Here is a 19,606-nt window from a genome sequence, read left to right on the forward strand (position 1 = left end):
CCACATATTATTTGGAGCTGAGAGTGCTTATTATTTTGCTAATTTGTGACAATTTGGGATACTTGGCTTTTTCTACTTCACACCTGTAGACAATGTGATGGTAGCACTTCGTCTCATTGCATGTTATGCTGCTTAAGACACACTAAAGCTTTGCCGTTAATCGTAGCAACAAGATGAAGGGCTCTTATGAATTCTGTCAGAAACTGTATATTATATCCAATAGAACATGTTTCACATAAGTTAACATGTCAGTTATCAATTACATTAGTACATCATAAAACAAAGCAATTAAATTCTGTATTCCTTAACTGAATGTTTCCATGCCCCATAGCTTTTATTTATATATTTGTTTATTCATTTGATTCGTTTCGAGATATTCAGTCTCAGTATCAATTGTTCAGACAACTTATGGGAATGCAGCTGGCTGACATCTTTGAAAAATACCAGTATTGGTTGTATTCTGCAGAAACACTGTATGAAGTGTGTTTGGACCACAATGTCAGAGAAGTGCCCTTTTAGGATCTGCCAAAGATGATCTTGGTTTGTGTAAGGTGGTGTCTACTATATCCCCCGTAGTTGTGACACGTTGTACAGTGGTCAGACCAGTAGGACTGTGGAGCACCGGTGCAAAGAGTGCATGCATCACGTATGTTTACAACAACTGAACAGATCTGCTATTACAAAATATTATAGAATATAACAACATAGAGATTCTGTCATGCATTTCCAAGTGTGTGTGTGTGTGTGTGTGTGTGTGTGTGTGTGTGTGTGTGTGTAAAATTATTTTGTATGCTTGGATAAACTCGGTAAATCATTATATCAGATAGCCAAAAATTAGACAAATTGATACAGCTGAGTGTGCTTTTCTCTATTTTAGACTTGTTCATGCTCTATAAAGTCTTACTTTTGGTATTAACAACAGCTGTGTTCTGGTACTTCTGCAGATACAGAGGCTGGACAAAAATATGGGAACACAAAAACACAGCACATTACACATACAGTGTAGGGAAACTGTTGGCATTCAGAACAGCTTGTAGCCATCTTGGAATGGATAAATATGGGTCCTATATGGGTTTCAAGGGAATCTTACACAATTCTTCCTCCAAAATAGAGGCAAGTTCAGGTAATGGTAATGTAGGTGGATAGCATTCACACATCCTTTTCTCCAAAATAGTCAACAAAAGCTCAATAGTACTGAGTTCTACTGACTGTGATGGCCTGAGGAGATGTGACACTTCATCCTTGTGCTCTTAAAATCAATCCTGGCTGATGCAAGCAATGTGAGCAGGGGCCATGTCATTTTGTAACACATCGCTGTTGGCAATCAAACATTGTATCATTTCATGTACATGCTCAGCCAAATTGGTCACATAATCTGTCGCAATAAAGTGACATGGCAGAGTAACCATGGAGCTGTGGAACTCATGATATGGCTGCCTGAATCATTTCCAAACCCCCACCATGTTTTGCTCTTGGGATGTTAACTCAGCCAGAGGCTGTGAAGAGTGTGAAACAAGACTCATCCAACCACATGACTTTCTCACATTGCTCTATAGTCCGGGTTTTGTAGTTGTGGCACTGTGGTTTCCTGTTTTGCACATCTGTCTCTCTAATGACTGTTTTGGAATTCCAGCTTTCCCTGCTATTCTCTGCTTATGGAGCTCCCGTCATGTTGTTTTATTTATTAAAGAGCATGTGAATGCAACATTCAGTTCTGCAGTGACTTTTGTAGCTGTCGACTTCTTACTTTTTGTCACATCCTCTTCAGTGATGGTCCATCATGATCACACAATACACATTTTTATCCGTGTTATGACTTTCCTTTGTGCCGTATAAATCTTTGATATGGTACCTATTGAAATGCCAAACACTTTTGCTACCTTGATTATGGAAGCACTCACTGTTTAACTATGAATTCATTTAGCTTCAATATATGCACTCAGAACTACACGGAACACTGGTTCTGACCACAACTGCCACTTGCAACATATTGAGGACATTGCACAGGTGCCTATCCTCGTACTGAGGACTGATGGAAGACACATTGAAAGAATATTTGTTTATCAACAAAACAAAACTCATTTATAAAGTCCTTGAATGAATATTTAAAAGTTTCCCTAGACTGTGATCAAATACTTGAAAGTCAGTTATTACACTGTAATTAATAAAGTTACTGAATTTGATACTGCTATGATAAAGATTCTTGAAGTTATTAGTTAATTAATGAATCAGTGGATAAACTAATTGGACATAAACTTGAATTATCTGCCTGGTGGAGTTGATTTGCCACTGTTGCTGTAGAAAAGAAAAAAAAACAGTTCAAATTCAATAATCAGAAGCGACAGATATGGGAAAAATGCTCACATTAATTCATGCCATACATGATATTGAGTTTCAATGTAATTTATTTCTGTCTTGAAGTCATTCAAGCAATGAAACAAGCTATGGTACAACTGAACTAAATTTGCGCAGTGTGTACCTCTAAAGATCGATTACATATCTACAGATCAGATCAGCACAGAAACCACTTTGAAAGATTGAGCAAAACTGGCATACAACACTGGTACCATGTGGACCTTATATGTATTTTGCTGCAGTGTCAGTGAATGTTAAAACAGAAAATTAATGAAATCCAATGAAGTTAGACACATATTAGAATAGAAAATAAAATAGTATAAATCATAAAATAAAATGACATTACACAGTATATGAATCCAGTTACACAACAGTCTCATTCACAATGTAAATAGTCAGATATGTACAAGGTGTACAACTTTGTTTCTGCCACTTTTTCTCCAACATTTGTGGCTTTAATGAAACAAATTGGTTACACATGTATCATTCAAAGTATTTTCCATTGCTAGACACTAATTTTTCCCCTCTTTCAGGCAGTGTACGAATTTCTTGTCGAAAAAATTGTTCATCTTTTGAAGTGCTCCATGAATCGATCCAATTTGTGACTTCTTCATGAGATCGGAAGTGTTGTTCAGCCAGGTCATGCGCCATTGATTTAAACAGGTGAAAGTCAAAGGGAGCAATGTCTGAAGAATATGGCAGGTAGGGTAGGACTTCCCATTTTAACATTTCCAGTTATGTTTTGACCTCTTTTGCAATGTGGGGTGGAGCATTGTCATACTGTAAAATCAATTTATCGTGCCTCTCGCTGTATTGCAGCCATTTATCTTTTAATGCTCTGCTCAAATGCATTAATTGCATTTGATAACGAGCACTTGTGATTGTTTCACTTGGTTTCAACACATCATAGTACACGACGCTGCGCTGGTCCCGCCAGATGCAGGGCATGATCTTGGAGCCATGAATATTCAGTTTGGCCGTTGACATTGAAGCATTGCCAGGATATCCCCATGATTTTTTGCGTTTACAGTTATTGTAATCGACCCATTTTTTGTCCCTGGTCACAATGCGATGCAGAAATCCTGTTTCTGCCTCTGAAACAACTGTTTACAAACATACAAATGCTGTTCGATGTCTCTTGGTTTCAGCTCACACAGGATCCAAGTTCCTTCTTTCTGAATCATGCCCATAGCATTGAGACATTTTGAAATGGATTGCTGTGTCACTCCTACTAATTGTGCCAATTCTTCTTGAGTTTGACATGAGTCTTCACTCAGCAATGTCTCCAATTGTGCATCTTCAAAAACATTCTCTCTTCCACCCCTATGCTGGTCTACGACGTTAAAATCACCATTCCTGAAGCATTGAAACCACTCATGACATGTTCTTTCACTAATAGCGTCCTTACTGTATGTACTTGAGAGCATTCGATGAGACTTGGCCACTGTTTTCTTCCTATTGAAGCAAAAGAGTAACACCTCCTGCTAATGACAAGAATTAGGCTCATAAACTGACATTTTCAATCAAGAACAACTTTATGATGCATAGACAAATCAACTGATGTTCAAATGTGGTTATGTTGACAAAGGTCCAAGCTGTTTCATTTGACCACTACTTACCATTGTCGCCACCTATCGGCAAATGGCAGAAGCAAATTTGTACATCTTGTAAATATAACAATACATTTTGCATTTTGGTTGATTGCATGAAAAAAAAAATTCTTCCTAGCATCTTTATTAGCTTCAATAAAAATGTACTTCATTTTAGTAATGACAGTCTTTCAAAATACAATCTGCAACTTTCTTAAAGCAGGTTGTTTACTATATTTGCAACTGTTAATCCTGTTTATTACAGTAATTACATTTCACACAGACAGAACAATGCTTTCCAATTACATAGTAAGACTCATATTTTAAATTTATACTTTTTTTTAGTTTCAAATAACATCGGATTTCAAATATTTGTCATAGACAATGATCGTAACAGGATTTTAGTGATTTTAAGTAAATAGTATGATTTCAAACATTCCTACCAATTACAATGCCTGCTTGAGGCACAAGGAATACTTTGTACAGATTTATTTCATCACAACAGTTCACAAGTGTACTATTACTTATATTGCCCATGTATGGCTATGTTTAGGATAGCTTTGACATGTTATTGGCTTTTCAATTAATTAATGCAAGTGAGAATCTGATGGTAACAAATTGTATGGAAGAGGAAAGTTCCTAGCTGCTACTTTTCGATATCCACACAACAACAGGAAACATAAATGTCTCTCCTATGTCGTTTTCTGTGATGTGCCTACACAACGAACCCCAGAGTCATGTTAGGAAGTGGCATGAAAATCAGGGACCCTACTGGGCTGTTGCTGCTAGCATATGACTGCCGACATATTTCTGGTGAAGACCACAATGAATTGGGAGGGGTCTGCAAGTGTGGAGCTCAGAGATGAAACTGTTGGTACCACCAACTTGTAGTGCTGATAGTGAACTGCTGATGTGGCCAGACGGGACTGCTGGTACTGCCAGCTTGAGGCATAGGGTATAACTCACTCTTTACAGTCTAGTAGTGGCCTAAATAGATGGGCGTGGATGGATATCTGTGTGGCACTGCGAGGGCACATGACCTGGTGTAGCAGAATAGTGCCCTGTCAAAAGCACACTCTGCTGCAGCAGGCACACTTCTTATTGACAAGGTTGGTGCCCTGAAATGCTGTGGAGGTGACACGTAACCCCATGGTGTTGATAAGAGCTGTTTACGCAAGTTCTCGTAGTGGGGCAGCTGGTTGCGCGGTCCGCCTGGTGTGAGGAGGTATCGGCTACCAGGTGGATACAACATCCCTTCCTCCTTTAAAAGAGATGATACTATCATCCCAAAGATGCACTATGCTCACAGGGGGGGGGGGGGGGGGGGAGGCAGCCCACCACCAATGCAGACTGTCTAGGAATGGTGACTGCCTCAGGCTCAGGCCTCAGGCAGTAGTGGGGGGGGGGGGGGGGGGGGGGGCTTTGGTGGGAATTGTGACGAAACATCCTAGAAAATGCAGTCCAAGGCCCACAAGAACACACGACGGGATTCAAAGTGCCAGTGTGAATGGTGACACTGGTGGCTGCGCAGGCAACCACAAATGGTGTGGCCATGTCAACACCATCAGCAACGACTAGGCCAGCCCCAGGAATGGCGATGATAGTGGCGGAGTCAGTGGCTGCAAGAAGACTGGCAGCAGCTGGGCCGGTGTTGAACACAGGGACAAGACAGCAGCCATCAGTGCCAACAAGGCATCATGAGGGCCAGCTGGGGCAGGGTCAGTGATGGACAAGCTGGTGCCTGGATCAACGTCATTGCAGAAAAACAAAGTGATGATAAGAAGGATGGGCAGGTCGGGGGTGGTAATGAGATCAGGGTGGGTCTGCTTAGGGCAGTGAAGGACACATGAACAACAGGACAGACAGACATGGCAACAGTGGGAAGGCAGCCAGGACAGAACCAGCAATGGCAGGATGGGCAATTCGGCTAGCAGTGGCATTGACAGGATGGTGTGTGCCAGTGATGGATGAACTGACAACAAGACCGTCATCATCGCAGGCAGACTGGGCAACAGCTGGTGGGTGCTGGCCAGAACAGGGCTGGTGATGTCCAGACTGACAATGGGGTTGATGCTGTCACACACAGGCATTGCAATAACAGTAGGCCAGCGGTGACATGGCCAGTGCTGACAGAAGGGACACTTTCAAGACAACTGGCTATAACTGGGCCAGCACCAACAGGGCTGATGCCAGTAATGAGAGAGTTGGTGTCCAATGGCATCACAAGCAAGGGCTGGGCGGTGAGTGGCAGGACTGCCACTGTAGAACTCTGGAAACAAAACATGGAGCGTCACTTGGCACAACAACATGGTAAACAACCTGACTGAAAGTGACCCATCTTGCCACACATGAACTGCTTTGACACCCTGTCTAGACACTGTTGACCTCACTCACATTCTGTGAAAAAAACTGTCTTGACATGAACTAAGGAGGTGGGAACGTCCATTGCTCAGCTGAAGGCAACTGGCACCACAAAACTGCAAATTTTATGGATCAACTAACAATTCATAGTCTGTGTCCTCTGGATGAGAACCTGGGGAAAAATGACAACTTTTTTCCTGCCCCCCCCACCCCCCCCCCACCCCCACCCCCACCCCCTCCTCCCCCCCACTGGCAGTCGGCATTTGGCGGCCATGGTGTGCGGACCTCAGGCGTGTGCTGTGCGCTGCGGTCTGGCGCGCTCCACTCGGTAAGTCGAGCGAGCGCCTGTTGCAGTAGTTAGCTGCATTATTTCAGACTCTTGATGGATTCATATTAGAAGGAGAGATGGATCAGCCTAATAGAAGAGACACATTGAAATTTGTTTTTGACCAGAAAGGGCAGAGAGAGGATTCATTCGAAATTGAGACATGGCTAGAGGAACTTGTGAAAATTTCGTTTGAGGATATTATAGGTATTCACCTTTCAATTGTGAGTAGCATTGTGTATGTCAAGCTTAGAAACACGGAATTGAGTGACAAAATTGTTGAATCTTGTGGCGGAACATTTAAGTTCAAACATCACGATGGCAATATTAGTGAAGTTCGTGTTACGCATGCTGGCTTTGGATTAAGGACTGTCCGTATCTTTGAGCTACCATTTGAAATCAGCGCTGAGCAGATCAATTCCTTGATAGCTCCTTATGGGAGAATAATTAGCAATTTTGCAGAAAAGTGGTCTCCTGCTCACAAGTTCCCCGTCTTGAATGGTATCAGGCAACTGCGAGTTGATTTACACAAGCACATACACTCGTATATAAATGTTTGTGGTTATCGAGCTATAGTAATGTATGATGGGCAGCCAAGAACCTGCGCGTCTTGCGGCGGTACAGGCCATGTCCGCTCACAGTGTATACAACGCCGAGAGGCCCAGCTACCTGCAGGCGAAGCAGTGAGACCCCCAGCCATGTCAACGTTGCCTTTAACTTACGTAGTGGCAGCCGCTGGACAACTCCACACGCGTGACACTCCTGACGCTCCTGATGCTACTCGGGACGCTGCTCAGGATGATGCAGCTCATGACACTGAAGTGATAATGGAAGTTAGCGACTCGATGGTGACAACACAGCCAAAGAGTCAAGAAAAAGAACCAAATATCTCTGTTCAAATAGTACAAACCCCTGAACCGATTATAGTCCTTCAGAATGAGCAGTCTCCAGAAAATCACAAGGAAACTATCTCATCACTTCCCAGCGAACAAGACCAAGCGCAAGAAACTGAAGAGGCAATGGAAAACGTTGAAACCTCCCCAAGAGTCAGTCCTCCGAGGAAACATAAAAAGAGGAGACTAGCTCACAAGGGCGCCGTACAACTGGCACCGCCTTTGCGAGAAAAAGCAAAGCAGATTAGCAACAAACTGCATGAAGAGCAACATAGTAATCCGGTTCCGAGTATGCAGGCCCCTGACCACTTGCAAGCCAAATCAAATACACCATGCCCCATGTCAACGGACCATTTGTCACACGAGAGATTGAAGCAGCTAGCAAATTTCGATGCAGACAAGATTTTCCCTGATACTGAAAATGCAGAAAACGAGACATCGAAAGCTAAACAACACAAAACCTGGGCTGATGGATCAGATGAAATGAATCAAGATGAAGAATTGAATGCAACTGGAGGAACAGAACAGACTCCTGCCCAAAGAGATCAACTGAACACGATGGATACATCATTGCCGGAACATACATGTGAAAAAGGATTTTCCTCCGACAGCACTTCGTATGACGAATATTGACTTCGCTAATGAATAGGACAATATGAACGCAGTGCAAGCCTACAGAATCACCACGTTGAACATTAATAAGATATGCTCCTCCCTGCATTTACAACATCTGCAAGATTTTCTATACGCAGCTGATGTTGATGTACTACTGTTACAGGAAGTAACAGATATTAAATTAGAAAATATATGTGGGTACAACACCATAATAAACCCCGGTATCGGTGCAAAGCTGGGAACCGCAATTCTCACGAAAGAAGGCATCTGTGTCACACAAATAGCAAAACTTGAAAACCGTAGAGGAGTTGCAGTGACTTAATAATGCCCGCATCATCAATGTTTATGCACCGTCAGGCAACAATAACAGGCGTGCTAGAGCGGATTTTTTTAAAAGTGAAATCATTCATCTCTTCGGTACACGTCAAGATTATATAATCTTAGCCGGCGATTTTAATTCTGTACTTAGCGTGAAAGACCAGACACTGAATTTCAAGTCCTTATAACTGGAAAGAATAGTCCACCAAATGCAGTTAACCGATACCTGGGAACATACCCATGGCGCACAGCGCGGTTTCACATATTTTACCAGTCACTCAGCAAGCAGGCTAGACAGAATTTACATCTTGTCCAACCTTAAGAACCATGTACTCCGGTCTGAGGTCTGGCCCACTGTGTTTTCTGATCACGCCGCATACATCACCACAGTAAATTTGGAAAAAGAAGAGACTTACTGAGTGAGGAGCATATGGAAACTCAACATTACACATCTACAAGATGAGGAATGTCATGTAGCATTTACTAATGTGTGGCAAGAATGTGAGAAACGATTCCTGCTATACAATTCTGCGATAGCTTGGTGGTTACAATGTGCTAAGCCTAAAATAAGAAGAATGCTGATCGATTACTCACGACAGAAAAGTTTCTGGATTAAAAAGATGACTGAATTTTATTTTAGCTGCCTTAGAGACCTGTACACCCTGGACACACGATTAATGGACAGCTTTAGCCGGATTCAGAAAGTTAAAGCAAAACTTTTAGCACTGAAGTGGCAACAGTCAGAAGGTTTTAAAGTCTGAGCGAGAATACAAAACATTGTATAAGGGGAAGAAACAGCTATGTACCATGTAATGCATGAGAATAAGAGAGGGAACAGAAAAATACTGACAGAAGTTAAGTTACCTGATGGGACCAGTCACACAAAACAGCATGAAATTCAAAACGCTGTTCATAAATATATCTCAGATATGATGTGTACCAAACCTACCATCGACGAGGCGCGGCGAGATCTTGTTAGAAACGTATCAGGATGAATTAGTACAGAGCAAATTGAAAATCTCACAGCTGAAATAGAAGAGGACGAATTGAAAGATGCAATAGCACAGAGTCCTAAAAATAGGTCTCCAGGACCTGATGGTATCCCCTGGAATTCTACCAAGTGTTCTGGTCACAAATGAAAGGCAAGTTGCTATGCATGTATAACGAACTCATGAATGGAAATTTTGACGCTCCCAAAGAATTTCCTGAAGGGATCATAGTTCTAATTCCTAAAAACTCACTTAGCAAAGCAATTGAAAACCTTCACCCAGTAACATTACTCAACAGTGATTACAAAATTATGGCCCACCTATTAGCAAGAAGAATAAAAATGGTTATTAACTCTGTAACTGGCCCGTACCAAACATGTGTAGGCAAAGACAGAAACATCTATCAGAATATATGTAAATATAGGGATATAATATCAACCGCAAATGTATGCCAAATAAAATGTGCTTTAGCGTCATTAGACTTCGAAAAGGCATTTGACAGAGTAGATCATAAGTATCTCCTCGGAATCATGGAAGTAATGGGATTCCCGCCCTGATTTGTGAGGATTATTCAACAAATTTTGAAAAACAGTGTAGCATGAATAATGATAAACGGACAACTAAGTAGAGAGATTGAATTGACTGGATCCGTACGTCAAGGTTGCCCAATGTCAATGGCCCTTTTCGCAATAGCAATAGAACCTCTCCTCGCGACACGCACACACCACCTGCAAGGATTGTGTATAAACGACAAGAAAATAGTGTGCAACACCTACGCAGATGATGTGGGCATCCTGGTTATAAATGAATATGAAGTGGCGAAGGCTCTTCAAATTGTACACACATATGAACTTGCTTCTGGCGCCAAACTAAATAAAAGGAAGTCAGGCATCATGAACGTAGGCAGAGGAATATGCATGCAAAAGCGGGGTCAATTGATGGAAGTATCCACATTGAAATGTTTGGGTATTGAATTTAGGAGCAACATCCAACACACTATTGCCGTCAATTATAAAAAACTACTTGCAAGCGTACGAGCATCTTTACAAGGAAACAGTATGAGGCAACTGGACGAGATACAGAAAACCACACTAGTAAATGTGTATATAACATCCAAACTTAACTATGTTGTCCAGGCTTTCCCGATGCCATCAGAAATAGCCAGAAGAATTTTGTCCGCGATAGGAAGCTTTGTGAGCCAAGGCAACATTTTCAAAGTGAAGTTCAATACACTAACACTCCCCACTAGGAAAGGAGGTTTAAACCTCGTTGATGTCAGTTACAGGTCACAAGCGTTATATGTGTGTCGAATGTGCAAGCAATGGAAACAGATGACCGACAGCTTAATGGCCCACTTGCTGAATGGAATTGCTCCAGCAAGCATGCAGCCACCAATAGATGTGCAGCATATATCAGCTGGTCTTTGTCACCTAAAAACTTTTCTCGTTGAGTACAGCTATATCTCATCGAGGCTCTCAGAACAGCAGCTGACGAAAGTAAAGGACATCTATACATATTTGATGGAAGCTAAGGAAGGAAATATTATTGAAAACAAATACCCCAACAACGACTAGTCTGCAGTTTGGAAAAATATCCACAATCGGATTTGGAAAAATATCCACGATCGGAACTTACCCTCTAAGGTGAAAGCAACTTGGTATAATGCAGTCAACAGGAAAATATCAACTAATTCCAAACTGCATGCTGTACATCTCACAAATTCGCCCTTGTGCACGTCATGCAACCTTCTTGACACTGAAGAACACCGATTCGTGTGCAAAAGAGTAAGGTACATATGGCATATAGTTAAGCAGAAATTAGCAACCATTAACAGAACATCTCCAACCGTTTTCACCGCCGCAGATTTTCTGACTCCAGACGCAGTGCCATATCCTAATAAGAAAAGAAATGCTGTTAACTGGCTAAAAGGGCACACAGTGCACTATATCTTGAAGGCAGAAAATAAAAACAAAGAAGATTACTGGGTGTGTCTAACGACTCAGCGCCATCATCTCATGCGGACAAAAGACTACAAAAAAAAAAAAAAAAATTACGCATACTTCCTAAATAGAATCATGGAATAAAATTATACAGAGAACAATAATAGATTAAGATTGGTATGGAATTGAGAGATGTCAGCCTTGCACGCTTACTGATAACTGGGACCGGAATGCCTTCGATCCTTTCATGAGACACTACAGAAAAGAAATCAAGTCTGTGGCAAGACACACCGGACTACATCCTCATGAAGAAATTAGACATCAAATTTTATGTATTTTATTTTTTTTAAACATCTTATGCCATGGGGGGGGAAGTGGCCGAGCACTCGCAAAAAGTAAGAAAAATGAGGTGCAACACCACCTGTTGACAGTGCAGGTCCTATTCTTCATTCTGATCTTCAGACACTTGATAAATTGGTGCAAGTGCAGGAGCAGCCTTCTAAGACACGGCTGTAGTAGCCGAAACCTGAGAGAGCTGAATTACACCCTGCAGCAGTTTCTGAATTTGCTGATCCTGTTACCGAAAGATGTGAGGCAAAGAAGCCTCCACCAATGGGACATACATGATAATGTAAAAGGACTCAAACCATAAGCAAAAATATGTTGCCTGTCATGGGGCTTGAATTGCCATAAAAATATGAAAAAGATTTTAAACATGGCTGGAACAGCAACTGTTGAAATTCTTCACGATAAAGGATGACAGCCAAAACAGTTACAGGATAAAAATTTATTAAAATTCTTAATTATTGATGACGCCTTTGGCACAATTGTTTTATTAATCTCCATTCCATGATGTAATTTTAGATTTTTTACTTCTGATGAAGGTATATTTATATATACCGAAACCTCGGTCAAGAATTTTAATAAATTTTTATCCTGCAACTGTTTTGGCTGTCATCCTTTATCGTGAAAAATATGAAAAAGGCACCAAATAACCACTGAAAACGATACAGACCAACAGAATAAACAAAGATAATTCCATTGGCAACAACACATGAATGGAGGACAACCAAAGTGATCCACAGATACTGTCGGAAGATTTGTAGAAAGTGACTAACACCACTGAATACAGATTATGACAACATTAAAATCACTCCATCCAAAAAAAAAAAAAAAAAAAAAAAAAAAAAAAAAAAAAAAAAAAAAAAAAAAAAAAAAAAACAACACGCACAAGCGAAATCCTATTCGCCCGGAAACCTCTCAACCAATGAGGAACACAATGCTACTCCAGCAAACAAACTAACACACAGCAAGAACCATAAACCACACATGAAAATAGTCCCATCACCATTCTCCGCTATGGCAGATGATTACTGAAAAACTACATGCACAACTTGAACTCAAAGACCTTTATTCTTGTTGCCTCTGTACTATATGGTGGATGAGGAGAGAGAAGTCAACTACAACAACTAACTTTAACACACATGGATCCAGACTCATTGCCATGGAAGGATAATGGATGAGAAAGGAGAAGACGATGTTAAAACACACTACAACACACATGAGAAACAGGCTCATCACCACTAGTGGATAGCAGATGAGAGGGGAGAAAACGACATCAAACGCATGTGTCCCTCATGTGAGAGGCAAATGCCTCCCCTACGAAAAATGACAGATACAGAACAACAGTGAAAAAAACATATTACCACATTGCCATTGAAGTATCCTCATACTGAGGAGTGACTGAAGACACTTTGAAAGAATAACTGTTTATTAATAAAACAGAACTGAATTATAATCTCCTTGGATGAATATCCACAAATCTACATACAACAGAAATATCTCTCCTGTGTGATGTACCTACATGACGGGGACCAGAGTCATGGTAGACGGCAGCATGAAGATCTGGGATGTTACTGGACCAGTGCTGCTGGCACATGATGATTGACATACTGCTGGTGAAGACCACAATAAACTGGACATGATCTGCTGGTGGGGAGTGCTGAGATGAAACTGCTGGTACTGTCAACTTAAAGAGCAGGGACTGAACTGCTGATGTGGCCAGATGGGACTGCTGGCACTGGTGACTTGAGACAGTGGGCGTAACTCACTTAGCATGGTCCGGCAGTGGCATAAATAGTTGGGCAGGATGGATATCTGTGTGGCGCTATTAGGGCTCGTGACCTGGCATAATAAAATAATGTCCTGTTGGAAGTACTCTAATGCAACAGGCATGCTACCTGATGTCCTTGGTAGACAGCACAGCCCATACGAGGAAATTATCTCATTGTTGATGAGAGCCACTTACATACATTGTCCTGGTAGGGTGGCTGCTTGTGTGTGAAGGAATCGGCTACCAGGCAGATACAACACACAAAACGTAGGGAACCTGGTACATTTTAGTGACATAAATATAGATTATATGAAACTGTTGAAATCTTATCAGTACAAAATTATATGTAACACAGTTAATAGCTGAGATTTTACTAGCAAACAAAAATCAACACTGTGTGACTCCTCATGTTTTTCACGTTGAGTAAAAATGTCATCTGAGTGAATTTGAGCAGTAACCCCATTATTCCATGTGGCTCCGAAAGCTTGCACATTTCCTTATGTGTGTTTTCTCCTGCTGTCACTTGGTGTGTGGTCTTGTCACATCAAAATTTCTACCATCTGTATGTAATATCATCTGCCTCAAGTGCTTTAATGTGCCATTTGCACACTGCCACATACATTTCTTACATTATTTCAGTCCTATAATTGATTTTCAGGCTTACTTTCAAACTTGCTCTGTTAAATTAGCTTTTTTGTTAAAACTTATCTACACCAAAGCAAACAGTACAATGGCAACCATAAAATTGAGGTGGTTCAGATATTTTCCGTTAACACACATTTCTTCTTCTTTCTCCCAGTTTAATGATCTGGAGAGGTCCTTTAGGGTTTCTGAGGATAGTTTTGGTGATATATTATCTACTTGCCTGCACCTCTCTATATTCTGAATGTCTGACTATCCTTATAGACTCTAATGGAAGCTTTGATGTGAAAATATTTTTTCTTTGGCTAATATAACATGAATCAGTGCCTTATATAAGTGGTGTTGGTACAGATTTGTTAAATCTGATAAAAGTGGTAACTTATACTTGTAGCTCTGTTCTGTAATTTTGTTCTTGACTATTGGCTGGTACGTTCTGTTATTTTTATCTCTAAAACCAGCTGTATTCTTCATCTGGTTAAAATCTAATTTTTTCTACATGGTTTATACTAATTTTTGGTGAATATTTTCTGTCTTTGTTCTTTGTGAAATAGACTAGTTCAGCATTGTTTCAGTGTTGGGGCACTGCCTTAGTCTGCTTTCATTCCATAAATAATGTTTTAGGTCCCTGTTATGATATCCATGCACCAGTTTTAACAGTTTGCATTGAAACACAATTATTTCTTGGTGCCTTTCCCTACTTCATATACTGAATGACTTGTAATTATCTTCATTATTAACTATCTTTGTTTCTGATTCGTACCTTGAACTATACAAACATTTAAGGAAATCTTGGAATGCTTGTCTAGGTTTTTCTCTGTCATTACATAAATTGCCATCTACCATCTTACCCAACATAACTTTCTGTTTTCTCTTTTTCACACTCTTATTCTTCTCAGCTGTAACCTTCACCATGGGATACAACATATACATTGATCCACTATACAAGCAGTAGTACCCAACCTTTTGCAGAAATATAGGGAAGAAGAACAATTACAAGTGAAAGATTAATGCTGTTATCACACTCTGCATTAGTATATCACCAATAAAATTCATTACATATGTTTAAAAAATTGATGACTGCTGTATTATGTAAGTTATTTTTTAACTGTCTTCATTCAGTGTGTCTATCATAAAATTTTGTTTTTACACAGGCTACAGGGAGTCGTATAAGCACTATCCTCCAGTCAACTTCAACACTTGTAATTGGATTTGCACTTGCAGTATACTATAGTTGGAAACTTGCACTTGTAGCTGTACTTGCAGTTCCTATTGTCTTCATTGGTGTTTATCTGGAGTCACGACATATGCGGGGGCAAGGTCTTCATGAAAAGGAGGCCCTTGAAGGAGCATCAAAGGTAAAGATAATGTTTGCTCTACATAAAAATGAAACTTTGTGTTTACAAGAAGAGTTTAACTAGATATACTGTGTAAGTGAAAGTCTGACCGAAGACTGTCACCAGCGTTTATTTAACTATGAATTTTAATTTGTAAACCTACATGTTTCTGAAACATCAACTACAAAATTTCTTGTGTTGCTTGAATTTGATCAGAAATATGATTTGTTGTTCATCAACTGTATGTGTTTTCCAGATTGCTGTAGAAGCCATTTCCAGTATTCGAACAGTGGTCAGTCTGGGAAGTGAGATCACCTTCTTGGAAAAATACACAGCAGCTCTTGCAGAATGCCATAAAACTACAAGAATAAAAACCAGAGTTAGAGGATTGGTGTTTGCTTTGGGGCAATGTGGACCATTTCTTACATATGCGTTTACCCTGTATTATGGTGGTTACCTTGTTGCACATGAAGGACTTCAGTATGAAAATGTCATAAAGTAAGTAATTGATTCTGCCAAAAAAGACAAAAAATGATGTTTAAATATGGCAATGATTTATGTATATCGCTTTTTTTTTGGTGTAAGTAGATAACACATATAACTCTGCCATGTGAAATGGATGGGGAAATATTTTGTGTTTTTATCAGTTGTACATTCGACTAACCGTAGGTACATTAATCACTGCAAAAAACATCTGATTGCAACCCCGCCTTCAAATTGTATACTCAGCTGTTTTTCCTCTGCAATTGTTTATCTTCGCCCATTTTCACTGTCGCTCAGAACCTGGGTCAGTGGAGTCTTTCCTTATTATCCCATGTGGTAAGTCTCCCCTGATCCTGGATTCTAGGCAATTTTTTCATAACTCTCTCCATTTCCTAAATCTCACCAGTCCTTTTGCTTCATCCCTTTTCCTTCCCCTTCAGCCCTTCTGCCAGAAGGAGTGATTGGTTCCGAAAGCTTGCACATTTCCTTAACTTATATGTGTTTTCTCGTGCTGTCACTTGGTGTGCAGATTTTTTATCTATCCAGTTATATGTGCCAGAGATGTGCATGATGCAGTGTGACTTCAGTAGTGAGGTGATGTTTGATTCATTTTGTGTAAGTATACTATATGTATATAATTACACAATTAACTTTTAATATTTCTGTGTTTGCACTACTTAACAGTAATGCTGCTGTTGGCAGACTACATCACATGCCCTATGCTCTGAATATCTGCTATATTTGGATGGCAAGACCACGTGACATGAGCTATGAGTGGGTGACAAATGTGCATCGCATTCAGGATTTCATTGCTTCGCAAGCTGTTGTGCTGTATTTGGTTGAATTCGTGTTTATATTTTCATAATGTTGCTGCTCATCAGAGATGTTTCCAAAAAGTGCTATTTATTGATGGTTTTCATTTCCTGAAGTTCTGGGGAGTTCTATGCAGGTGTATAAAACCTTCACAGTTTTGCAGATGCAAAGGAAAGTATATTGTCACTTAACATGGAAAAAATATACTTTACCAGGTGTATCTCGTAATCTGGGAAATGTGAATTTTCACGTAGAGAAATGATGTTTTTAATCAGGAAAAATCCAGAATTTTTTTTCCCCCTTGTCTCTGTGTACACACTTTGGTGTCATTGATCCATGGCTTTCAGGATGTGATGTGAGAAAAGTGCAAGATGGATTTTGCACAATCAGTGTTTTTGAAATCTGTGCAGGTTGTCATGGAGGAGTTCATTCTGTCTGAGACATCTCATTATCAGGGTGTATACGTGGACAAGGAAAAAAAATTCCCGGATTTTTCCTGGATTTCCCGGTTAAAAATACACTTTCTCCCAGGTGAAAATACACTTTTTCCATTCTAAGTGGAAGTATGCTCTTCCTCGGCACAGTAAAACTCATCAATCCTTTGAATGTTTATGGTTTTATATACCGGAGTACAAATTCCTGGCACTTTAGAAAATGAAACTCAGAGGGGAAAAACACATTTTGAAAGACCTTTCATGTACAGCAACATGTATGCTGAATATTTTCGTATTATGAAGGTATAAATTTGAATTCCACCAAACACCGCATGTTACTTTCCAAAACTTTAAAATCGAGATTGCGATTAGCTTTTGTAAGACAGTCGTAGCTCATGTCATGTGATCTCGCCAGCTGATGGCAGCACAGGACACGTGATGTAGTCAGCCAATGGCAAGATCACTCTTCAGTAGCGCGAACACACAAATAAGAAGAGTTAATGGTTTAAATTAATATACATAGCATTCACATATAATATTGGTCTCGAAGATTAATAAGATGGAAGAGAAGCTAAGCTTCCACGTATAATGTTGATTTTTTTGTGCGTTTTACAGTTCAAGAACATCACACAAATGTGCCAGTAAAATTTTTAATAACGACGTAAATGTCTGACCTTCTGGGCTCAAAATTCTTCTAAATGGTCATCCTCAAAGATTTGATTTTTAAATGAGATTCAGACGGTTTGTGATTTAAGAAATTCATCGTACATTCTCGCACATAGTTCATCTTGCGTAAAAGGAAATCTGCTTTGAATGTAACGCTTTTCATACCACCATTCGCAATATTTTCCCGCGACCTGTTGGAAATAGGTTCGTTTCAGCAGTTGCAAGAGAGTGCCAGATAACAAGACGTCACCGCGCTTGCGCAGCTACGATGACGCAGGAAGCCCATATGTTCGTACGTGTAAAACATTAAAACATCTTACATATGTCATAAAAGAAACAAGACATCAGACAATACTTCAAGAGAGTCGGTATTTCGTGAACCATACTAAAATGCAGAATTTGGCTTAAAATGCACATTCGTATGTAAATTTTCTTTGAGTACCAGTACTGTATTATCTCATGTTTGGCTTTTTAGTGTGGCATAAAGCCATTCGTGCACTTGAAATGCAGCGAACAGTTGAAACTAGCCAATAGTGTGAAATTAAACACTTCATTTCAAATAAATTGATTGCCTCAGCAGAAAAGATTAATTTTAAGCCAAATCTCATTAGCAAACCGGCAAAAATAACTTCATTGTTCTGTAAGGAGATTAATTCTTGACTGTCAGAAAGGTGGAAATAAAATCTGGAACTAATAACATACTTTAGCCTTCCGTAATTATGCGAACATATTTTAATTCATTTGATAACGTCCGGCCACAAAAATCCGTTTATCATTTAAAGTGAGAGCAATAAACAAAGTGGAAACAACAAAATCACTGGTCACGTGGAGACTCCCCACCCCAACTCAGACTGCTCAGTGCATCAGCCCCGATTTACTATATTTCCGAACCGGGGCAATATTAAGTAGTGGAGCCCAGGCACACCTCTGTAACCAGAAGCGGGAGAAGGTATTACTCATACATGACTCAACTGCGCATGCTCAAGAGCCCACCCGCAACAGCTCAAACTAATCTAATTTAAACAGTTGTCTCGTCACGCTCATTGGAGGCAATTTTTTGTTATAAAGCATTGCATAGTCTTCCTAAAGCCTTTGGCACACTTTGCTGTTGGCAGACACTTGTATGAGCACTGTTTTGTTGTTGTATATGGTGCATTTCCTTTGCGATTTAAGTTTTCTTTCTTTTTCCTCTCGTTCATGTTTTGTTGCTGCAGTATTATTCTGCAGTAGCGGGATACAGTAATATCCTTTGTTAGAGTATTGGTTCTTACCAATCAAAATCACAAAAAACTGAAAACTAAAACAATGAAAAATTCCTGGAATTCTAGACAATTCCCAGGTTTTTCCCGGTTTTCTCCCAGATGAAAAAATTCCCGGGTTTTTCCTAGATCTCCCGGTTGTCCCGGGCCGTATACACCCTGATTATGCTTGAGTGCAGAATATTTTCTATGGTTGTACAACATATGGAAATGAGTGCGACTGGATGGTAATTTTGTGGCTCACTTTCATTATCCTTCTTGTGGATGGGTGTGACCGGTGCTTTTTTTCCAATTACTGGAGGCAGGGACTTTTCCCCCAAGGGATTTATGGTTTATTACAGTTAAAATGGGGCTAACACAGCTGCAAATTCTGTGTAGAATCTGAAAGGAGTGCCGTCAGGCCCTGGTGCTTTGTTTAATTTTAATGATTTTAGCTGTTTGTCAATGCCACTAACAATGCTGTCTTTGAACTGAAGT

General features: G+C 40.1%; 1 protein-coding gene across 2 annotated transcripts in view; it reads left to right on the forward strand.

Annotated features, from left to right (window-relative positions):
• LOC126412154 (multidrug resistance protein homolog 49-like) overlaps positions 1–19,606 on the forward strand; it is a 454,076-nt gene that overhangs the window by 372,516 nt on the left and 61,954 nt on the right. For both annotated transcript variants that reach the window (XM_050081614.1, XM_050081613.1), the window contains exons 18-19: positions 15,292–15,495; positions 15,731–15,972. In XM_050081614.1, the coding sequence (XP_049937571.1) occupies positions 15,292–15,495; positions 15,731–15,972 (446 nt within the window). The remainder of the gene's footprint in view (positions 1–15,291; positions 15,496–15,730; positions 15,973–19,606) is intronic.

The sequence above is a fragment of the Schistocerca serialis genome, chromosome 7 (assembly GCF_023864345.2).
Source record: "Schistocerca serialis cubense isolate TAMUIC-IGC-003099 chromosome 7, iqSchSeri2.2, whole genome shotgun sequence".
Lineage (NCBI taxonomy): Eukaryota > Metazoa > Arthropoda > Insecta > Orthoptera > Acrididae > Schistocerca > Schistocerca serialis.